Source organism: Ahaetulla prasina, chromosome 1, assembly GCF_028640845.1.
Source record: "Ahaetulla prasina isolate Xishuangbanna chromosome 1, ASM2864084v1, whole genome shotgun sequence".
NCBI lineage: Eukaryota > Metazoa > Chordata > Lepidosauria > Squamata > Colubridae > Ahaetulla > Ahaetulla prasina.
In genome coordinates, this window is record NC_080539.1 from 338,592,301 (window position 1) to 338,616,809 (window position 24,509).

General features: G+C 35.7%; 4 protein-coding genes across 10 annotated transcripts in view; 3 read left to right on the forward strand and 1 right to left on the reverse strand.

The window, feature by feature from the left end:
* WDR20 (WD repeat domain 20) overlaps positions 1-6,724 on the forward strand; it is an 81,768-nt gene extending 75,044 nt beyond the window's left edge. Inside the window, exons 8-10 of one of the 5 annotated variants that reach the window (XM_058162730.1) lie at positions 5,707-5,925; positions 6,019-6,115; positions 6,388-6,724. In XM_058162730.1, coding sequence (XP_058018713.1) covers positions 5,707-5,925; positions 6,019-6,115; positions 6,388-6,557 — 486 coding nt within the window. In that variant the 3' untranslated portion in view covers positions 6,558-6,724. Of the gene's footprint in view, positions 1-4,701; positions 4,728-5,426; positions 5,926-6,018; positions 6,116-6,366 lie in introns of those variants that run through there. The other 4 variants (XM_058162732.1, XM_058162733.1, XM_058162731.1 and 1 more) reach the window with 4 other exon arrangements.
* A 90-nt stretch (positions 6,725-6,814) lies between these two features.
* LOC131187936 (uncharacterized) lies at positions 6,815-14,373 on the forward strand. The gene is made up of 5 exons (XM_058162754.1): positions 6,815-7,412; positions 7,505-7,601; positions 7,874-8,013; positions 9,449-9,583; positions 11,165-14,373. The coding sequence occupies exons 1-5, from the start codon at positions 7,176-7,178 to the stop codon at positions 11,168-11,170; spliced, it is 615 nt and encodes a 204-aa protein (XP_058018737.1). The 5' UTR covers positions 6,815-7,175; the 3' UTR covers positions 11,171-14,373.
* Positions 14,374-14,548: 175 nt separating this feature from the next.
* On the reverse strand, positions 14,549-19,785 carry CINP (cyclin dependent kinase 2 interacting protein). Its single transcript, XM_058162753.1, has 5 exons — positions 19,615-19,785; positions 18,999-19,158; positions 18,669-18,792; positions 18,130-18,256; positions 14,549-14,878 (listed from the first exon to the last, which is right to left on the reverse strand). The coding sequence occupies exons 1-5, from the start codon at positions 19,619-19,621 to the stop codon at positions 14,676-14,678; spliced, it is 621 nt and encodes a 206-aa protein (XP_058018736.1). The 5' UTR covers positions 19,622-19,785; the 3' UTR covers positions 14,549-14,675.
* Positions 19,786-19,865: 80 nt separating this feature from the next.
* Positions 19,866-24,509, forward strand: part of TECPR2 (tectonin beta-propeller repeat containing 2) — a 52,800-nt gene continuing 48,156 nt past the window's right edge. The window contains exons 1-2 of one of the 3 annotated variants that reach the window (XM_058162727.1): positions 19,866-19,987; positions 22,166-22,410. In XM_058162727.1, coding sequence (XP_058018710.1) covers positions 22,192-22,410 — 219 coding nt within the window. In that variant the 5' untranslated portion in view covers positions 19,866-19,987; positions 22,166-22,191. Of the gene's footprint in view, positions 19,988-20,488; positions 20,644-22,165; positions 22,411-24,509 lie in introns of those variants that run through there. The other 2 variants (XM_058162729.1, XM_058162728.1) reach the window with 2 other exon arrangements.

Here is a 24,509-nt window from a genome sequence, read left to right on the forward strand (position 1 = left end):
CACGGTCATGTGGTGTCTCACTTAATGACCACTGCTTACAACCATAATTCCAGGATCAATTACAGTCATAAATTGAGGACTATCTGTACATGGATCTGTTCATGAATTCACCCAATGTTGAATCTGTAGTCTGCATGGGACTTTATTTAAAATGTTGCATAACTAGCAAGTTTGTTACCCTTTTTGCTCAAAAGTTTTTAATGTATAGGATCAAAATAAAAGGGAAAAATTTAATTGTAATTAGAAAATGTTTATGATCAAATCTTATCTACTTTATCTTTAAACTTTCCTCTCTTTTTTTATAAAACAGATGGAAACCACTCATGTGCAAGTAGAGTCTGATCAACAGATAAAAGAAAAGAAAAATTTGGAATTATTTTCTGCAACAGCTCTGTCTAAAAATATAGCTGAATCTCAAGCAGTTGAGAAGAATTCTAAGCCTTTAGGATTCAGTGCCACTAATCCTGAGATTTTTCAGATACAATCTTTTACAGGCACTGGATCTCAACAATTTTTCTTACGTAATCTCATGGGTGTTGTCAGCGATAGTCAAAAATAATCCTCGACAATTGGGACTAGCATGCCTGAATGAATAAAATGCATATCTTTGAACTAAGATGCTGGAGGAAATTGCTTTACACTGAACAATTGCTAAATGACTGGTCATAAGTCCAGGACTACTTGAATAGGTACTTTGTCTTCTGAGCTGGACTCGTGCTGGAACCCATCTTCAGGAAACTTCTCTCTAACCTATCCTTTGGAGTCCATCTTTAGGAAACTTATCTCTAGCTTATCCTTTGGAGCCCATCTTCAGTCCATCTAGCTAGAAAGAAGTTCCCTGAAGATGGGCTCCAGCACAAATCCGAAAGCTTGGAAGACAAACCCTTGGTCCTGGTGATCAACTCAGATCAGATCCTGCAACACTATCTTGGGACATGTATTCATGGGAAAATGACTGTTTGTTGAAATTGCCAGTACAGGAGAATATTTGTAGCTCAGGCTTGAAATGGGTCTTTGTGCTCTCTGAGCTTGGTTGTTTTCTTGTACATGTGTCATTACTCAAACTAGGTAACATCATCAGTGCTAGTGATGTTGTACTAGTTATGTTATGTAGTTGAGTAATGAAATCTCTGCAAGAAAACAACCAACCCAGAGCACAAGTATCCCTCCTTTCTTGAAATTCCTTTTCCTCAGTGTTTTGTTAAAACAATAAAAAATGAATATTAGCAATCCATTGCTGCAAATCACATAAGGATGTCTTCTTTCTTCAATGTTGTCCTTTAAAAGCACAAATCTTGATATTCAAATTCCAAATACTAAGAATATAACCAAGAAACACAAACATATCATGAATACACCGTAGCTGATTCAGAGTTATATTAACCATCCCCTTGGTATCAACTCGAACTGTAGAAATAGGATAAGTTTAAATCATAATTGAAATTTCCACTTCCTAAGCTGGATCTTCAACAGTAGCTAAACAGGTAGTCATTGAGGATTAACGAGTTAGGGTACCAGGTAGGAAACAAGGAGACTGAGAATCCAGTTTTAGGGATGAAAGTTGGTGGGGTCATTCTTTCTCAGCCCAACTCACCTTATAAGGTGGTTGTTGTGTTGAAAATAGGAGGAAGGAGTATTAGGTATGTTTCTTCTTCAAGTTATTTATAAAAATAATAAAGGGATAAAAGAACGCTAAAAAACTACCCAATGTTAATTATTGTGGTTGTCTGATGATTTGGTCACTTGCAGCTCTTAATGATGACTTAATGAACATTGTTTGCCAGGATTGTTTATCAAAGCTGCTTCTTCGAGTTATAGCAATAGCGCTATAGCAATAGCACTTAGACTTCATAGTGCTTTACAGCCCGCTCTAAGCGGTTTTCAGAGTCAGCATATTTCCCCCAACAATCTGGGTCCTCATTTTATTGACCTTGGAAGGATGGAAGATTGAGTCAACCTTGAGCCTGGTTAGATTCAGTCTGCAAACTGCTGGAAGCCTGTGATCAGCAGTAGCCTGCAGTACTGCCCTCTAACCACAGTGCCACAGCGACTCTTACGTAATCTCATGGGTGTTGTCAGCGATAGTCAAAAAATAATCCTCGACAATTGGGACTAGCATGCCTGAATGAATAAAAATGCATATCTTTGAACTAAGATGCTGGAGGAAATTGCTTTACACTGAACAATTGCTAAATGACTGGTCATAAGTCCAGGACTACTTGAATAGGTACTTTGTCTTCTGTTGGCTTGTTCAATTGCCTTTGGTTTTGCAAACTTCAGGGACTTTTCCAACAAGTCATTATGCACTTAGAATGTTTAAACTTTAGCTTTGTGGTTAACGTTTCCAATGAAAGTTTCATTTTGTTTTATCTAGTATTTAATTATTTCTTTTGTTATGGCTGAAGGGATTCTTGACAATTCACTTAACAACCGCAACTGGAAGAGCTCTTGTTAAGTGAGTATGCAGGTTGTAAAATGGAGTGCCAGGATGAAGGGTGCTCTCCCCACCATACTCAGGTCCACTTATTCCTGCCTTTTTCTGTAATTGCAGATGCATTCAGCTGATACAAGGCATGGTCTTCCTAACAAGGCCACCTTACGCTATCCTACAAGCAGCCCTCATTTGCCGTACCTTTCAAAGCATCTCCATATCTTTGTAACTCACTTTTTTTAACTCCAAGCAACTTGCTTTTCCATATCTTTCTAATCTTCAGAACAGTGATGTTTGCTAGATAGAATTCTAGATAGAATTCTAGTGCTAGAAAGCACTAGAAAGGAGATAAAATCCCCTGGTGTCCTGATGGAACAGACCTCAGATCCTGAAGGTTTGAGGTCTGTTCCTGAAGGCCACCAAGGGACATCTCCTTGCTGCATGAAGAGGAGGGGAAATCTCCTGGTGCACTGCAGGAACAGACCTCTAATTCCCCATCCCCTCTCCTTACAACTTACTGGCTTGCCCACTGAATTTCTAGAGAAGCTGACAGAGAAGATTGCAAAAAGCGATCACATGATTGCAGGCCACTTGGCAACTGGTCATAAATGCAAGTCAGCTGTCAAGCACAGCAAACTCAAGAGTTGGAGCAAATTTTATGAAAGCCAGAATTGCTTTACTTTGAAGAGTTGCTAAATGACTGGTCATAAATCCAGGATTACCTGTATAGCTGTTTTGTCCTCTGTTGACTTGTTTAATTGTCTTCAGTTTTGTTAAACATCAGTGACTTTTCCAACAAGTCATTATGCACTCAGAACATTTAAATTTTAGCTTCATGCTAAATGCTTCCAATGAAAGTTTCATTTTGTTTTATCTAGTATTTAATTATTTCTTTTGTTATGGCTGAAGGGATTCTTGACAATTCACTTAACAACCGCAACTGGAAGAGCTCTTGTTAAGTGAGTATGCAGGTTGTAAAATGGAGTGCCAGGATGAAGGGTGCTCTCCCCACCATACTCAGGTCCACTTATTCCTGCCGTTTTCTGTAATTGCAGATGCATTCAGCTGATACAAGGCATGGTCTTCCTAACAAGGCCACCTTACGCCATCCTACAAGCAGCCCTCATTTGCCGTACCTTTCAAAGCATCTCCATATCTTTGTAACTCACTTTTTTTTAACTCCAAGCAACTTGCTTTTCCATATCTTTCTAATCTTCAGAACAGTGATGTTTGCTAGATAGAATTCTAGATAGAATTCTAGTGCTAGAAAGCACTAGAAAGGAGATAAAATCCCCTGGTGTCCTGATGGAACAGACCTCAGATCCTGAAGGTTTGAGGTCTGTTCCTGAAGGCCACCAAGGGACATCTCCTTGCTGCATGAAGAGGAGGGGAAATCTCCTGGTGCACTGCAGGAACAGACCTCTAATTCCCCATCCCCTCTCCTTACAACTTACTGGCTTGCCCACTGAATTTCTAGAGAAGCTGGCAGAGAAGATTGCAAAAAGCGATCACATGATTGCAGGCCACTTGGCAACTGGTCATAAATGCAAGTCAGCTGTCAAGCACAGCAAACTCAAGAGTTGGAGCAAATTTTATGAAAGCCAGAATTGCTTTACTTTGAAGAGTTGCTAAATGACTGGTCATAAATCCAGGATTACCTGTATAGCTGTTTTGTCCTCTGTTGACTTGTTTAATTGTCTTCAGTTTTGTTAAACATCAGTGACTTTTCCAACAAGTCATTATGCACTCAGAACATTTAAATTTTAGCTTCATGCTAAATGCTTCCAATGAAAATTTCATTTTGTTTCATCTAGTACTTAATTATTTCCTTTGTTGGGGCCGAAGGGATTCTTGACAATTTCTTTCAGCATCTTAATTCAAACACATGCATTTTTATTCTTTCAGGCATGCTAATGGTCCAGCTGTCATATGATAGCCCTCTGAAAACATAGTATTGATAATACTTTTGCTGTCAGGGTGATATTTCTGCACTTTAATATTTTGTCTAGAGCTGTTTTCATAATTTTTTCCCCAAATGGCAAATGTGCATTTTATGGTCACCATCCCTATGAATTGTTGAGGCCAAGAAGAAAAGTCTGTTACAATTTAGCCTCTTAGCCTATTTGTACTGGGTTGGCTTTGCGTATTGACACAATTTTTCCTTTGCTGCCACCGTTTATGTTCACATATTTAATCTCAATTTTAAAAGAGCAGGACATCTTGTTTCTTTTTTTAATGCTGAACAACAATTGTTCTTTCATCTTCAACAGATTCCTCCAGTCTTCCTCACTTCCAGGTATTAAATGCTCTTATTTATAGTTTATTTAACATACATGAGGGCATAAATTATTCTAATCTAAAATTAGGAAGCATGACAAGAAAGGAATAGTAGTTACTCTATGTGGTGCGGCAGGAAGCATTGATGATGATTGCTTTCATAATCATCTTGAATGTCAAATATGAAATAAAAATATACAGATTATCACTTCATAATTTGAAAAAGTTTGTAAGTCTACTGTGTCTCACCACATTTTTGCTTTTTACAATACTACATGAGGGCCGGTTTAGCTCTGCCTGGTAAGGCCTGTTATTAAGAACACAAAGCCTGCAATTACTGCAGGTTCGAGCCCGGCCCAAGGTTGACTCAGCCTTCCATCCTTTATAAGGTAGGTAAAATGAGGACCCAGATTGTTGGGGGGGCAATAAGTTGACTTTGTAAATATATACAAATAGAATGAGACTATTGCCCTATACATTGTAAGCCGCCCTGAGTCTTCGGAGAAGGGCGGGGTATAAATGTAAAAACAAAAAAAAAAAAACATTTTTTATCCTTATTGTCATTTTTTTTGTTTCAAAAATGCATTTGCTATATTTGAGAGGTTTTAACTACTTTTATATGGTGAAATGTAGATTTGTTACTATAATTTATGCCCTCATGGTGGCTCAGACTGCTAAGACAGTCTGTTATTAACACAGCTGCTTGCAATTACTGCAGGTTCAAGTCCCATAGGCCCAAGGTTGACTCAGCCTTCCATCCTTTATAAGGTAAGTAAAATGAGGACCCAGATTGTTGGGGGCAATAAGTTGACTTTGTATATAATATACAAATGGATAAAGACTATTGCTTATCATAGTGTCAGCTGCCCTGAGTCTTCGGAGAAGGGCGGGATATAAATGCAAATAAAAAAAAAATGTTCAAACTGATTGATGAATCAATCAAAAAAATAAATAAAAGCAAAACATTTTAAACAATTCTAATGAACATTTTTTTGAAGTCTGACTTTTCTGCAGAAGATAGAAACTCTGAAGCATACAGCACCCATTTGGGGCCTGGAAGAAGAAAACGGCTGAGAAGATCATATCAACCAAAGATGGCTAATAGATCAAGATGTTCTACAACATTTAGCAGTCTTGGTCAATTATCTTCCAATTCTCTTAATAATATCTCAGCAGAGCATCTTAATAGATTTAAAAGAAAAGCTAAGCTAAAAGAGGTATATTGTTCCTTTATATTATTACTTATTTTTATTTATCTACATATTAAGAACACTTTATGACATTTCTAAATGAATTATGTTCTTTAACAGCTGATTCAGCAATGCACCAATGAAGAGTTTATGGAGCTGGTGATTCCACGTTTGACAACAGTTGTTACTGTATTTGAATTCCTACTGATGAAGGCAAGTCTTTAAAACTTGGTATTTTACACAAAAGCATATTTTCTAGCAAGTAGGAAGAATTTGATCTAATGTCAGCAAGGCAAGTATAATATTGCCTAAGAGAAAATGGGATTTCCAAGGAAAGATTCAGAGTCTGCTGAATAGTATTAGAAAAGGTATATATGTGTAATCAGTTGAAACCAGTTCCACTATAACAGAAATGGAAAAGAAATAAAAGATTGCAAATGAAATGAGCTTGCTTATACTTTTATATAGCTTTTGTTTTTGATCAGGCAGAGAAAAAATGTCCAACAAAAGCAGTCTTTCCAGATGTTTATCAGGAGTTTGAAGAGCTCCATTCAATGGTAAAGAAAATGTGTCAAGATTATTTTAATAATTCTGAATTAAAGCAACCATTAGAAATAAAAAACCATAAGGTAAGAATAATTCAGATTTTTTTTTGTTAGCAAAAGCTTTCTCAGTTAAATTATGTGTAGATAAAATGGGTACTGCATTTCCTTAACAATGAAAACAATGAAAATACTAGCAATGTAGTTCATTGAAATGATCATTGAAAATACGAGCAATGTAGTTGGCAAAGTTTTTTGACCAAATATATGCATTCTTCCATCTTCACATAAACTATGCTGGCTTGAATTTTAATTTTGTAATTGATTTTATGGGTTTTAATTTTATTAATTTGAGAGGTTTTAACTACTTTTATATGGTGAAATGTAGATTTGTTACTATAATTTATGCCCTCATGGTGGCTCAGACTGCTAAGACAGTCTGTTATTAACACAGCTGCTTGCAATTACTGCAGGTTCAAGTCCCATAGGCCCAAGGTTGACTCAGCCTTCCATCCTTTATAAGGTAAGTAAAATGAGGACCCAGATTGTTGGGGGCAATAAGTTGACTTTGTATATAATATACAAATGGATAAAGACTATTGCTTATCATAGTGTCAGCTGCCCTGAGTCTTCGGAGAAGGGCGGGATATAAATGCAAATTAAAAAAAAATGTTCAAACTGATTGATGAATCAATCAAAAAAATAAATAAAAGCAAAACATTTTAAACAATTCTAATGAACATTTTTTTGAAGTCTGACTTTTCTGCAGAAGATAGAAACTCTGAAGCATACAGCACCCATTTGGGGCCTGGAAGAAGAAAACGGCTGAGAAGATCATATCAACCAAAGATGGCTAATAGATCAAGATGTTCTACAACATTTAGCAGTCTTGGTCAATTATCTTCCAATTCTCTTAATAATATCTCAGCAGAGCATCTTAATAGATTTAAAAGAAAAGCTAAGCTAAAAGAGGTATATTGTTCCTTTATATTATTACTTATTTTATTTATCTACATATTAAGAACACTTTATGACATTTCTAAATGAATTATGTTCTTTAACAGCTGATTCAGCAATGCACCAATGAAGAGTTTATGGAGCTGGTGATTCCACGTTTGACAACAGTTGTTACTGTATTTGAATTCCTACTGATGAAGGCAAGTCTTTAAAACTTGGTATTTTACACAAAAGCATATTTTCTAGCAAGTAGGAAGAATTTGATCTAATGTCAGCAAGGCAAGTATAATATTGCCTAAGAGAAAATGGGATTTCCAAGGAAAGATTCAGAGTCTGCTGAATAGTATTAGAAAAGGTATATATGTGTAATCAGTTGAAACCAGTTCCACTATAACAGAAATGGAAAAGAAATAAAAGATTGCAAATGAAATGAGCTTGCTTATACTTTTATATAGCTTTTGTTTTTGATCAGGCAGAGAAAAAATGTCCAACAAAAGCAGTCTTTCCAGATGTTTATCAGGAGTTTGAAGAGCTCCATTCAATGGTAAAGAAAATGTGTCAAGATTATTTTAATAATTCTGAATTAAAGCAACCATTAGAAATAAAAAACCATAAGGTAAGAATAATTCAGATTTTTTTTTGTTAGCAAAAGCTTTCTCAGTTAAATTATGTGTAGATAAAATGGGTACTGCATTTCCTTAACAATGAAAACAATGAAAATACTAGCAATGTAGTTCATTGAAATGATCATTGAAAATACGAGCAATGTAGTTGGCAAAGTTTTTTGACCAAATATATGCATTCTTCCATCTTCACATAAACTATGCTGGCTTGAATTTTAATTTTGTAATTGATTTTATGGGTTTTAATTTTTATTAATTTTATAGGGTTTGATTGTATTTTAAAATTGGGCCAAATTTAATAAGTTTTTTAACGTCTGTTTTTAGTATTGTATGTGTTTCCATTGTATTTTATCTTGGCTGTAAACCGCCCTGAGACCTTCGGGTGGTATACAAATTAAATAATAATACACACACACACACACACACACACACACACACACACACACACACACATAATAATAATAATAATAATAATAATAATAATAGTCATAATAATAATAATTATTATTATTATTATTATTATTATTATTATTATTATTATTATTATTATTATTATCATCAATATTCTGTTCCTATAATAGCCCATCAAATGGTTACAAAGAAATCAAGCAAGATGTGATACAATAAAGTGTATTGTCCCAATATAATAATCTCTGCAAATTGATCTGCTTAAATAAAACAAATGAAATGAACACTTACTATTTTACTTACTAATCAACAAAGTAAGAATAAAAACATAAACGATCAAGACGATCTCAAAACTGATAACCACATAAAGAAAACAATGCCAAAAATGAAGAAACTGCTCAAAGGTTTTCCCTTGCCCCTTTTTGGAGGAATTCAAGCACTGACAAACAATACAGTTTATATGTTGGTCAATCTGATATACATTTCTCCTTTTACTGTTATATAATTCTTTTAGTCAAACTCCAATCCTAATCTTAACCCACTGTTTTTGATATTTTATTTAATTCTAAAAACTGAGAAATGTAGGAGAAAAGATATATAAATATCATGTAAAGCAGGGCTGTCAAACTCGCGGCCCGGATATGTTACATGCTGGCCACGCCCATTCCCAGTTTAGCCAAGGGGAAAAAAGTCCTGATATGTCACGTGATGCTGCCGTGACAGTGTGAGTTTGACACCCTTGATGTAAAAGCATTCTGGAAGAATTATTTTTGAAATGGGTGAAGCAGATATTATGACATACTTAATTACTCAACTTCGATTTTCTTTTATTAGTAAGATTCTTGATAAGCCCTGAGTAAATCATTGCATTAGATTTTAGAAAAAATGTGAAATCTTTAGCATGTAACAAACAGAAATGCAGAGAAAATCCTTGATTGCTTTTCATGATTACTATATGAATGACTGGTTATTTTCTACAGATGACACTTTCAGTGAAGTTTTTGTGTGTGTGTTTAACAGGTAGCTGAATCACTAGGAATTACAGATTGTTGTCTTGAAGTGCCAAAAATCCAGACAAATTCTTTTCCTGAATGTACTGAATCTACTGATGAGCCTATATTGCTCCATATTTCAGGACAGAAACGAGCAGCTGAGGTATAAAATAAATGAATTTTGTCATGGTAACATGTATATATTTTGCAACATTATAAACATGATAGGATGCTTTTATTTGTTATAAATCTATCTTCTGCTAAGTATCAACAATGGGTTGAAAATCATTTATCTTTTTGCAAAATTTGAACTTTGCCTATATTAATGGGGTATAATATTTTATTCCACGGCATTGCTCCTTAATGTTCTCTTAATAATAGAATTAGTATTAGAGTGTTTCCTTTGCGTGAGATGGGGTGTGAATAATCTCTTGCTTTGGATTACAGTTATCCTAATTCCTGCCATTAACCATTTTAGTTGCAGCTAATGACAATTGTAGTCCAGCAGTAGCTGTAAGGGCATTATCTACTCCTGCCCATTTTTTGTTTTGTCTTATGTATTGCAGCTGGAGTAAAAAATATTGAACTTTTGCAAAATCTTCATTCAGCAACCTCAATTGCAATTGGCAACTCCTTGGTTAAAACAATTGCTAAGTGAAACTGCGATTGTGCTTATGGCTTTACTTCAGCTTTCCTTGCTCTACAGTTCTGTGAAAGTCATCAATGTTTACTTCATCATCGTTGTAATTGCATATGGTCACTAAATGATAACGTTTGATTTGACTGAAAGCTAGTTTAGCTTTTTAATTGGGAGCCTCACAGAGTTGATTAAAAGATGGGCCACTACATAAATGTTTTAAATATAACAGCTGTTTTAAATTCATGGTTTATTACTGAGTGCTGTATTGTTGCAGATGTTTTTTAAAATGTAATTTTTACCAGGTTTCTTGATAGAGAATGGAACAATTGCCTAGGGTTTTTACACGGAAGAGGTACCATCAATATTAACAATATTGATCAATAGAATCAACTGCAGGCATAGATGGGGCACTAGAAAGTTGCCCAAGTGATTTTTTTCCCCTCCTACATGGAAATACATTATTCAGTTCCTCCATTTATTACTTGCCTATCTCTACTTTCCTATTGGAAAATAGTCTTCAGTTGCTTATCCATGTGTTTGAGAATAGATGGGGATTTCCATTCCAAATTGAAACCCCTTATATTCTATGAGAAGCCATTCTTCAAGACCTGCGGCCTCTAGAGAATAGAATTCAATCAGGCACAGTGGAATATAGATGAAATGAAAACCACAACCCTCTGTTTTATGCATGCAAAATGCACTTCATGTTTTAGCCCTATGACAATACCAAGTGCAAAGATTCCTAGGGGGGTAGTTTGAGGGCAAATTACAGATATTTCTAAATGAAGAAACAGAAACAGGTGGAGAGGTGCTGGAAATACCATATAAAGCCTTGTTACGTTCGGGCAGACTTTTTTCACTCCCAGAGCCACCAGTTTCATGCAGCTTTAAGATTAGTTAGAGATTGCACAATTGCTGCTTCATGCATTTACAATTTACTTTACACATCTTTTTCATCTTGGCAAATATTCAAGGTTTTCAATAAAAATACCAAATTGTGTGCATAGTGAAAGAAATCTTACCTTGCAGTGTTTTATATTCAAAAAGCTACATATTCTTTAAAATGTGCATTTAAATTACAGCATTTTTGTGTGTTTTCTTAAGTTTTAGAAATGTGCAACAAAAATTGTTCTGCAAAAATAATATGGAAAAAAAAAGAATATGAATTGCTCCAGACAAAAATTGTGGATGAAATAATACATATTTATGTGATCAACATACTCAAGAAAAATTGAATGTTTACAGCCTTTAAATATACCAGGATTAGATTATTTGAGATGTCCAACTGACTATAGAGGACGTTCACAAGAAGAACAAAGATAAATTCAAGTTGGGATACAGTAAATGAAATGACTTATTATATCTCTTGAAACATCTGAAAAACACAGTCATCATTCTCCTTGGTTTCTTCATGAAAATACAGTAAAAATAAAATATAGCAAGAACTTAAGAAAAATGCTGTTAACAAATTCTGAACTTTCTTAAAACTTGAATAATTTCAACAGTATTAAACATCACAGGAATAGTTCATCAGTTTAGATCTCAGGAAATTGAAAAGACCAGCTTCGTCCTTCCTTGAAAATATATGATTAATCAATTTATTAGTATTTTAGTGGAAGAAAAATAGAGAATGTACTAACTACAGCATGATAATGTTGAAGATCATGGAAACTGGGAACTTTCTTAGGGGTATAGGCTTTGCTTCTTTCTGGTCTGTAACACAATTTGCTGGTGCTCTGTACATTATACAAATTCTTTGGAAGCTGCAGCACTCTTAACAGTAATACTAAAATTAAGCCATTATAAAAATATTTTTGAAACAGTTTTGAAAGTCTTACCTGAAATGTATATTAAACATGAATTTGTTTTTAGTTCCACAAGCTTGGCCATATTTAAGATATAGCACAAGTTCTAAAAATATCCAGATTTAGGTGTTACCTTCCCAGAATGATAATTTTGTTAATCTGGTTCTAATAATATTGTCTTCTCTTCAGGTATTCAGGAGAGGTTGTATTCAGAATCATGACACCAAAATGATAAAATTGGGATGCTACCATGCGAGTTTTATGCTTTTGTACTTGCATTGCCATATTGCCCACAATTACATAATTTATAGAGTTTGCATCATATCACAATGCACTTTTGTCACTTTGTCCCTACTTGCACATGCCTTTGTCTGCATAAGAGAAGATGTATTGACTTCCTAAGAGTCAATATTCTCATAATGGATGAATGAGTTAAATCTGCAGGAAAGCTAGCAGCACTTAAGACACAATGTTAATGAGAGGCTTAATCAGTGGTACTATAAGGAGTTAATAGAAAATGAATTTCTCCTAAAAGACAAATATATTGCATCAATTGCTATGGATATATTAACACTTGACTACCTACAGTACTGTGTAAAATTAAGGACAGCTGCCAGAATTCCTTTAAAAATGAACATTTAAATTCTTGTGTATGCTATCTGAATAAACTTGAAAAAACAACAACCCACGGTGCTTTACCAATTGCTATTTTTATCAGATTTCCAATTTAAATTTACTTTTTTAAAATGTAGAACTTATTTGGGATTTAAAGTGTTTAGATTGTTCTCCATATTGAATCATTTTATCATTTTAAAGATATCTGTTATTGGATAATAAACAGTCAAGGTTTTCTTAAATATTTAATTTACGACATAAAACGTATATATGGCTTGTTTAAAATTAAAAATTCATCTACTTCATGTTTTCAGATGTGTCCTATTCTACATATGGTACTTGCAATTGTAAAATATATTGTTAATTTTCCCTAATCCAAATTGCTCTGAAAACACTTTTAATCCAGAACACCTAAAGTCTAGAATCTCAAATATTTTGAAGTGAAGAGTTCAACAGAGTATGACATAAAAGAAATATTATAAAACATTGAATAATTTATGTCATGCCATATGGGAGCTTTAAAGCCTACATTCACCAAATGGTTGGTGAAGTTTGGAAGGCATATGCACTGATGGACAGACTACATTTGCACTTACACATCTTCTGGCTTCTTGATGCATAGAAGAAGAAACGGAAAATATGAGCAGCTTCCTGGAAGTGCTTTTTTAAAAATATGTTGGGTAACAATGGATTTAGCTTGTTTCTGGAACAATTCAGGATTCCTTAATTGCCTTGTATATTAAATAGCTACGAGGAAGATGTCTGCATCAGACCCATGCCTGATTGAAGAGAAGCCAGCATATTATGCCTCTTAATAAGACATATCTGAGTTTAGCATGTTATGTACTTGGCCTTTTAGATCCTGGGCAAAAGTCTAAGTAACAGCTCCTTAAAAAAAATAACATGGAATAATTCAAACAGAGGTGACTAAGTGTGCTGTAATGCATCATCCCACATAATAGCAATTCTAAACAAGTTAGGGAAAGTATATGCAGTATAGTTTACAAGTACTCTAACAGTGATTATAGGAGATGTCTGTATATTTTTTTATGTAACCAAGTAATTCATAGCATCTGTACCTTGGGTACAGGATGGAGGAACTAGATGCACCATTCCAAGCACAACTCCCTCTCTCATAGCATTGGGGATTTTTTTTGGGAATTATTTTCTTTGTAAATTCCATGCCAGATTTGGCCCATTTTTGAACATGATCTTTCTTTGGCTGGAATCTCCCATTATAGCAAATTTGCTCCCATTCTCTTCAGGGTTTTTTTTTTTTTGAGAGTCATCCCGTTGATATCCAACATTTTGTTGGGATGGAAGAAGTCAAAACAGAGATTATACATACAATCTGAACAGACACTGAACAGTTATATACTAGGACACTGTCATAAGAGATTCATCTAGCATCTACGTTGCCAAAAATGGAAGGGAACAGTGTTGATTTTTACCACTATTGCCTTTCCTTTTTTATCTTCTAGAAGTCTGTTACCATCTATCCTAGCTGTATCACACGGAGCTGCTTGGTTTTTAAGGGCTTCAGAATGTTTATAATTTTTTACAACAAATGACTTGATCACTCACATGTTAAATAACTGCCCTATAATTGTTCTGTTTTGGCATATTTGTAAATGTGATATACACAATCTGAAGTTTTTACTCCATTGCTTGTTTTCTTGTATTAAATGTCGTAAATTATATGCCAGTAGTAATGTTTAATCAAGATATGAGTCTGAAACTATGCCTTTTGCACATTCTATATATTTATGTAGAATATATATAATTATGCAGCTTTATTTTCATATGAGTAGAGAAGGGTACATGATTGTAGATTTTTCCTTGATATCTTTTATCCAGTTAAAGGAGACTGAGGTAACTACTCCCACATATTGACACATTGTGAAGGATTAAACTACTTAGCTATCACTAATTTTCTGACAGCCCAGTTACACACCCAGGTAAACTATAGAGTATTCTGAAAATAACCATGTTGCTCATAACATATTTCCTTCGAAATAAAAGGAAATTGTGCTTTGTGGTATAATATGAAACAAAAAAGGGGTGTAAATCATTAAAAAAGTAAGAACTTTATTATAAATAAGATGTAATAAAATCATAAATCCATAACAATATTAGCACTATATATCTTGCTACCTAAATATTTAAATTTAAGGTGATATATCAAATAGATAAAATTATAGCTGCCTATGCCCTGTTTCTAACAACATACTTTCCAACAGAACTATGTTGCTATTGTCAATGTAGGGCTGATATAACCATGATGATAAATAGACCATCTGTAGATCTTGGTCAGCAGTATGAGCAATTTCTTCCACAATGGTGTGCTTGAGTTTCAGTTCTTGGGAATACATATCTAAGAGCTTGACTGAGACGTCATCTGAAAAAGAAGTAAAAAAAAATGGTTCTGCATTGTGTTTTATAACCTATTTTTGTGACACATTTCTCAGCATACTGCAACACAGTACTTGCATAAAATTTGGCTGATTTTGGAATCTAAGTAGATCAGACCTGATTAGCACTTGAATCTTACTGCCAAGAAAACAACGGGGTTATGCCTATGAATTTACTAGACATTCAGCTCAATACATAAGAGTTTAGTTTAAAATTTTTCAGTATTAATTCTTGGATAGAAAAAGTATAAATTCTGAAGTTTTGTGCAAGGTTTTATACAATTGATAACTTTGGCTTAAATTGTAGGATACATCCATCTAGATTTATAATATAGAAACTTGAAAACTGCAGTCAGATGAAATATTCTCTCTACAGAACTAAAGTTCAACATGTCTGAATGTATTTACTTGCTCATTAGAGATTGGCAAATCATTTAGTCACAGTTGGGCTATTAGACAATTAAGAAGGGGAAATTTGAGGATATTATTATATAAAAAACTAAATTAGTTCTTTCCCTTTAAGTGACCTTACTCCACAAGATGTAAGTAGATAACTGAACCTGAATTTACTTTCTCAGCAAGTAGAAAGCAGTGTCAAGAGCAGACAAATCATGGAGCTCTAATAGCAGAGACTAGGGATTTTTTAAACTTAAAAATGAAATTGCAGATTTCCAACCAAGAATATGTAATTTAGCCGCTCAGATCAGACAGAATTATCAAGAGTAAAAAGTAGTTAGGACATGTCAAACCTTCAAAGAAAGCCAAACCAGGAAATAGGCTCCACAAATGCCACTGGAACTAGATTTTATTTTTATTTATTTTATTGACATAAATTACAGTGAAATTACTTCAAAAGCCTGATTATGTTTTTCCTTCTGTTATACCTAGGTGAACTAAGATAGAACCTGTTCCAAATTAATTTCTTATGCTTTCTCTTCCCTGGGTTTAATACTTTTGGTTTTGTAACAGTTTCTCCATATTCTCTCCAAGGCCCATTTCTGTGGCTCGCTATAATGGGATGCCATTTTTAAAACTGGACCCAAAGATGATATGGAATAAATAAGGGAAATTATAATGAGATGCAGAACTAAATCCTGTTTCATCACCACTCCAGAATTTTTTGGGTCAAAAATAGGTAGATGCAGCTTGTTGATGCTGCTTACTTGGATTTTCAACAGCCTTTGGTAAAGTTCCTTATCAGTGAACTCAGTAGACATTGGATAAAAAGATTTCTTATTTAATGGATTGCTAACTAGTTAAAAATCATCAGGTCCTGTGTTAAGCACATTGGGCTACTATTACTAATTAAAAAACAGAAGTAAAAACAGAAATAAATGGTCAATTGCCTCAAAAGAGATAGATACAAGAAGTGCAATCCCTTGTTGAACTGCATTGACACCAGAGTTTCTAAACTTGTTCATAAACTATCTTGATTACAGAAAGATTACAATATATGGTATTTAGCGTGATAAAAATTGAAAATGATCGTGAACAGTTCCAGAAGGATTCCTTTAAAAGCACAAATGGTCAATCAAATGGCTTCAATTTAACCAAACAGTTAAATCTAAGTAAGTGTAAAGTGATGTACAAAACACAGACAGCATCTGTCTGTAGTTGTAAAAAAAGACAAATTCTGCTCTCAGGGTCAAAAGAAAAAGGACTGAGATTAAAAATGCCAACACTGTAAGGCTCTTAAGAAATTTATGAAATGCCTGATTCTAGAATTATAAGTAGATTTCTGGTTGGCATATTTTTTTAAAAAAATATATTCAACATCATAATAACTAGGTGAGGAAATAGAAGAGATACATTTATAACATTGGCAGATATCACAAAAATGGGGGGGGAACTGCTCTAAAAAGATATTGATAGCTCTGAACACTGTTGTTGTTAGTTGCGAAGTCGTGTCTGACCCATCGCGACCCCATGGACAAGGTTCCTCCAGGCCTTCCTGTCCTCTACTATCCTCTGGAGTCTATTTAAACTCATGCCTACTGCTTCAGTGACTCCATCCAGCCACCTCGTTCTCTATTGTCCCCTTCTTCTTTTGCCCTCAATCTTTCCCAGCATTAGGCTCTTCTCCAGTGAGTCTTTCTTTCTCATTAGGTGGCCAAAGTATTTCAGTTTCATCTTCAGGATCTGGCCTTCTAAAGAGCAGTCATGGTTGATCTCCTCTAGAACTGACTTGAACACTAGGCCCTGCCTAACAAAAATATTATTCAGTAGTTAGATAAATAGGCACTCAAATGCAGGAAAAATCAGATGCACATTTACAAGATAGGCAGCACCTGGCTTATTATTATGTTTGCAATAAGAGTCTGGGAGTTCTGACAAACCAAATTAAGAATGGACCAGCAATGTGGCAAAAGAACAAATGCAGTTTTGGGCTGCATCAACAAAATATAATGCCAAGGTAATGGGAAGTGATAATACCACTCTATGCTGTACTGGTCAGACCATACTGGGAATTCTATGTCCAGTTCTCATTGCCACAATACAAAAAAGATTCTAAGGAGCTGATAACAGTGCAAATAAGAGGAACAAAGTTGGTAAGTTCTATAAAGCACAATTAAAAGAACACGATTTATTCCCCTTAGTGCCTGAAGTAAGACAAGAACGAATAGGTAGAACTTTAACAGAGAGAAAGATCACCAGTAGAGATAAGTAGGAATCTCCTGATTGTGAGCTATAGCAGTGGAACAGCTTGGGTGCTCCATCACTGGAGGCATTTAAGAAAAGACTGAACTGCCATTTATCTGGAATGGTGTAAGAATTCCTGCATTGGGCAATAGGCTGGACTAGGTGATTTCCAAGGTATCTTCCAACTATATGATGACAATATATTAAAACTGAAAAAAGTGAAGAGAGAAAAATGAATAAAGTATAGAACATTTTCTGTAAGGAAAGGGCTAGAATGTTTCAGATTCTTTAGCTTGGAATAAAGCAACCGAGAGAGAGGAGATGGATATAAAACTGTACATGATATAGACAAATTGGCAGGGAGAGATTTTTTTTCTATCTCTTTCAAAATACAACCAAGACTCATTCAATGAAGCTAACCAGAAGGAGATTTGAACGTTTTGTTTTTTGCATTGAGCATAAAGAAATCTATAAATGTCATTACTATGTGATTAAAGAGGGGATCTGATAAATTTATGAAGGGCAGTTATCAAGGCCTCTGACTCATTGTTATCCTTTTCAAATAAATTGTCCTCATCAAAAAGGCAGATTTACTTACAGAAATGGGAAATAGGCCATGTGTGAAATAACGGTGCCTTGGGTTCTGCTGCATGATGGTATGTTTCTAAGTCACAGACCCCCTTAGTTGTTGAACACAGTTTTTCCATTTTCTCATATATTTTAGTCTAGCAAAATTGAGAACAAGTAAGATTCAACATTTAAGAAGCGAAAGTTCAGTAAATAGTTCGAGCAAAATTGCTTGATCACTAATTTTAGCAGCTAAGAAATTTTGAAAAGTGGGACACAGACAAGATAAGCAGGTGACAAAGCATAATTTCTCTTAAGGACATTTTTAATAGTCACAACTACACATGGTTTAATAGTTTTGTTTGGCACTCCTGAGTTAATATGCATAGTACACATTCATTTAAAATCTTGCTTATATGCTTAATATCTTTTCAGGTTAAAGATTGCTATCTTGAATAGGCTTAATAAAATAATTAAAAGTTAATATGACAATTTGCTGCAAAGATATACTTCTGTTGACCGGTGAGGAGTATAGAAATGCTTCTCAGCACAGATTCTAGTAAAAAGTACCAATTTTTTAAAAGTCTCAAGTAGTTCTGTACAGCACTGCTCCAGTTCCATGTTATAGTTAAGTGGCAGTCTTTCACTGTCAGAGGGATCTTCATGTTCTATCTCCAAATTGCTGTCTTTAAACCTATTAAATAATTTAAAAAATCATTTAGTATTTAAGAAAAATGCCTTCGCTACCATCTTACTAATTCTAACAGAGAATCAACTTTGTTTAATCTCTTTAAACTTCTGAGTGCATCATATGGCATTTTTTTAAAAAAAATCCAGTTTAAATGAAATAAAAATGTGTTTTGCACCAACACTACTGACAAATTAGTTCAATGTACTTACTGTGTAGCATTTTTGATGTTCACAATTTTGGTGGCAATAGAAAACCCATTATCATTCAAGGTTTCCCATTTCATTATTAGGTTGTGCCAGTCGGCTGCATTATCTTTGATTTTTCTTGCGCTTATAGACAATACAGGTGTCCTAGGAGTAGAACTACTAGCTAAACAAAACACAAAATTAAAATAATTTTAATGACGCGATTCTGGGGTGGGTGGGTGCAGAGGTCGTAACTGTGAAAAATGGACCTAAGTCACATTTTTTCAGCGCCCTTGTAACTTCCAGCCGTCACTAAATGAACTGGAGCAGGGGTCTCCAACCTTGGTCACTTTAAGACTTGTGGACTTCAATTCCCAGAATTCCTCCAGCAAAGTCAGTCACCAAAGCTGGCTGAGGAATTTTGGGAGTTGAAGTCCACAAGTCTTAAAGTGACCAAGGTTGGAGACCCCTGAACTGGAGGACGGGGACTATCCATTCACCCGCCCGTCCCCGTCCCCCCACACTTTAAACAGGAAGCCCTCACCGCTCAAAAAGTCGGCGGTCTTAGCCGCGGCCCAGCGAAGAAGTCAGAAACCTTCCTCCCACCCACCCCTACCTGCCCGACTCTGAGAAAACTCACCAGCCATCTTCCCCCTTCGCCTCCGCGGACGGCGACTCTCTTCCCTAAATCCCTCCTCTCGGAAATGCGCTCACGTCCGACCCCGCCTGGCAAAGAGGCTCCGCGGCTGCCGCGAGCGCTGGCGCTGGGTTTGTTTTCCCAGCGTCGCCAGGCCTGGGAGGGAGCGGCTACCCGCGCTTCCCTTGTTGATCATGAGGGGCTCTGGGTCCTACTGAGATAGGGAGCTTGCGGCCTAGTCAGGCGAGGCAGGCGGGCGCGCGGGGAGCGCTGGGTCTCCAAGGGCAGTGTTGCTAAGGTCGGGAGGGGAGGGGGGGGCTAATGTCTCGAAAGAATTGCTGCTTGGCTGTGCTCTCTTAGCGGCGGAGGAGAGCGGGTGAGTAGTATCAATCGCCTTCTCGCTCCTTTAACTGCCTGCTTGGGCCGGGGAGGGGTGGGGGGTTGGACTAGATGACCTACCAAGGTCCCTTCCAACTCCGTTAATCTGTTAACTTCTCAAGAAGGAGCTTGATGGGGCCGGAACTGGTGCAAATCTGCCTCCCCGTTACATGGCTTGTATGCTTGTTGTGGTTGCTGACACTGCACTTGCATCTGCACTTGCTCAAAAGACAGACTTTGTTAGAGACTTGACATTAAAAACGAGTGGAAACGGATTTTGCCAGCTGTAACTAAAACTAAACGGTGTTTCGTTGGCCTACTCTGGAAATGCCCCTCAAAAGCTCGTGAAAATTGGGAGTTCAACACTTTTTGGTTTCCGAAAAGTGCCCATTGAAGGGATGGATTTCCCCTCCATTTTAGCTCCTATTTTTCAAAGCCAACACCTCATCTATTTACTGTGTTTGCTAAGACATTATTGTCTCCTGGTAGATCATTTTTCACTGATTTAACGTTCTGGCAGGATATTTAGCTCACTGTCCTGTAATTGCACATTTTGTGAAAAATCACCACAACCAAAGTGAATGGCGATAAAAGTGAATGGAGAGGAACTAAATTATTTTAACGTTTTGTTGACAATGGTTCCTATTTTTACAGGTACATTTCTAATGAAATTGCATTCTTAAATATAAAAAACTCCAAAATATTAAAATTAAAACTCTTCTTTTGCACAGATACAACATGGACAAATTGTATATCTCATTAGAATAGAATAGAATAGAATAGAATAGAATAGAATAGAATAGAATTTTATTGGCCAAGTGTGATTGGACACACAAGGAATTTGTCTTGGTGCATATGCTCTCAGTGTACATAGAGCTGTATCTATGCTTTCCTTGTGTATTGTATTGTAATTTCATCAGTTATCTCAGGGAAAACTACAATTGTGGGCCTTCTTGCTCCTGAGCACTCTGGCAAATTATTAAGGAAGGGTACACATAAATATTTTAGATCCATTGAATAAACTGTCTACTTTGGCGGAAGTTGAAAGTAAAGTCTGCTGGAGAGAAGTATCCTACTTTAGAGGAACTGGACTTATTAGATCAGAGGATATTTTGACTTTTTTTTTCTTCCTTTCAATTGTGTCCAATTTGCTTCTGATACAGGATACATACACGTTCCAGTAAAATGTTAAAAATTTTAAGGACATTTGTTTGAAAAGAGTCCTGTGTCTATTCCATATTGGAATCTTTTTTAGAAATCTCCATTATAATTATATTTATTATTAACATGTAATTTTAGAAGATTTTATATTATTTGAGAACCAGTTTGGTATATATGGTTAAGGCATCATGCTAGAAACTAGGAGGCTGTTAATTCTAGTCCTGCCTGAGGCCTAAAGCCAGCTGGGTCATTTTCTCTCAGCCCTAGGAAGGAGGCAACAGCAAACTGATTCTTTGTCAAGAAAACTGCTGGAACTTTAGCAGACAATCTCTGAATTAGACAAAATTTAATGGAAGAAAAAAGTTACCTTACTTGAAACTATATAAAGCTCTGTTAATCACAATATATCCTTTTAAATTAATCTGTTTTCCCAATGATAAGAAGTCCTGAAATACATTTAATTCCTAAACCAGGAGAGGATTAAACCATTATTTATTAAATCTTACAAGCTGTATTGCATAAGGTGACTGTCAAGTGAAAATGCATAACTTGACTTATATTATTAGCATGCAAATATGTAGAGTGAGATATGCCTTCTTTTCAGCAAAGAACAGTATTTTGAACTTTCACTTTCATATTTTTATAATGGATATTTAATATATATTTACTTAACATATATTTACTGTATATATCTAGCTCTAAGACATGCTGACTTCTTCTAAAGCACAATATTCCAGGAAGTGGGTTGGCAATTTCCAAACATAAATCCTTTGAATTAGAAGCAGTTTGAAATTCTCAAAACATTTTTCTGGGTGAATTTTTCATACTTGGGATGGTATGGTCTAGAAGAGGTTCATCATAGTCCAAAGGAAAAGCACAATGTCCTGGAGTTCTCCAAAAAGTTTCATTCCCAAATTGATAGTTTTGCACATTCTCGAATTCTATAATATGCAGTCTTAAAAATTTGTCTGCTTTTTCATGGGCTACAAGAGTATATGAAATGTATCTTTTCTAGTCTATAGGTAGTGTGCTGTGTTTACTATGGCATCAGTGATACCATCATTTATCTTCAAGGAGTTTTGCCCGTTGTACTACCTTCTCAATGCCATTCCCACAAAAATCCAAAAAGGATTTCGTTCCATTGTAGTTTACTTGACTGCACTTGACACTAATGAGGATTACATAGCGGTCGGCAGCAGTATTGGCATGCTATATTTGTACTGCAGGCATTTGAATCAGATGAAAAAATACAATTTTGAGGTAAGAACAAATTTTAATATTGTCCTATCTCTGTCTTTTAGGATGTTTGGTTAACTTAGCATCCATCTCAAAAATAGGTGAACACATAAAGTCCAAAATTGTTTTAAGTAAGTTGCTATGGTCTTTTTAAAACAAGATTAAAAATTATTTATATTGTAGCTATTGTACTCAATCTCTTTTTAAGTTAACTTGTATTTGATTTGCACCTTAAAAAATACTTAAGGCAAACTTGTTCTTTACTGTCTTAATTTATGTTTTCATTCATGAGGTATACTGTTCATTACTATCACTTCATTTATATACAATTGTTCTCATTAGCAGTTGTTTCTAAAGTAGATGACAGCAATGGAATATATGCTGTACTGGTAGTCTTTGACTTATAACAGTTTGTTTAGTGACTGTTCAAAGTTACAACGACATTGAAAAATGTGACTTATGATCTTTGCAGCATCCCCGTATTAATGTGATCAAAATTCAGATACTTAGCAATTCATTTTTTTGATGGTTGCAGTGTCTGGGGTCTTGTGATCCCTTTTTGTGACTTTCCAACAAGCAAAGTCAGTGGGAAAGCCAGATTCACTTAACAACCATGTTGCAATCTTATCAACTGCAGTGATTCACATAACAACTGTGGCAAGAAAAGTCATAAAATGGTCAAAACTCACTTAATAAATGTGTCATTTAACAGCAGAAATTGTGGGTTCCATTGTGATCATAAGTCAAGGATTACCTGTATTTCAAATGAGGAGGATGATTGGGGGTAGGTGAATTTTATTCGTCCTCTTGTCATGGATATGTGACATAATGGTGACTGAATCTTCCAGTGGTATTACCGTTTTTGAGAGCACTGGGAATATTAAAATGATTCTTTAGCACATCAAGTTTAATACATGTTCTGTGATTCTTTAGAATTCTGTAGCATTTGCTGCCTGGAAAACTAATGCTCACAGAAAATTGTACTTGCTCTTTAAGTGGGATACTAATTCAGATGGTTTTTATGGGTTTTTTTTACACACACAGAAAACCAAAGAACTAGGAACGGTAGAGAATAGAAAAGGAAGATGCTCATTTATTTATTTATTTATTTTATTTATATTATTAAATTTTTATACCGCCCTTCTCCCGAAGGACTCAGGGCGGTGTACAGCCAGAAATAAAATACAAGATATATACAATTAAAAGGAATTAAAATATAGCAATTACTAAACGGCTGATAGTTAAAAATGAATTTAAAATTTAAAATATTAATAAAACCCCAATATAAAATCAAACTATTATGCCAGTCCCGCTTGAGTAAATAAATATGTTTTTAGCTCACGACGGAAGGTCCGAAGATCAGGCACTTGACGTAGGCCAGGGGGGAGTTCATTCCAGAGCGTCGATGCTCCCACAGAGAAGGCCCTACTCCTGGGGGCCGCCAGCCGACATTGTTTGGCGGACGGCACCCTGAGGAGACCCTCTCTGTGAGAGCGTACGGGTCGGTGGGAGGCATACGGTAACAGCCTATGGGAACAGATATAAGAGTCCTTTGCAAAGGATTTCCACAATCTGTTGTAGCCTAAAGTTCAGGGAAAGAACCAGATCTTCAAGATTCATTTAAAGGACAATAGCTGTTTGAATCTTGGATCCCAACACATGACATTGTTTAATAGATGGGATCTGGAGCATGCCAACTCTGTTTCATCATATAAAATGGGGAGAAATAGCTAGAGAGAGATGTCCCTCAAAGAACAAAACCTTAAATCTCTCCCCTCTTATCAACACTGACTGGCACTCACCAAGGGGAAAGAAAAATAATCATCATAGCATTTTGGTCTCCCACTCTTAAATTCTTGGTTGCTCTGGAAGGATACAATGAAAAATCTAGGGTAGTTGCACCAGAATTCATTAACAAGTGTGATTAGTGCTTGTGCTAAATGATACTGGATTACGTCTGGATTACTGCAATGCTCTCTACATGGGGCTCCCCTTGAGGTGCACCCGGAGGCTCCAGTTAGTTCAGAATGCGGCTGCGCGGGTGATAGAGGGAGCCCCTCGTGGCTCCCATGTGACACCTCTCCTGCGCAGACTGCACTGGCTACCTGTGGTCTTCCGGGTGC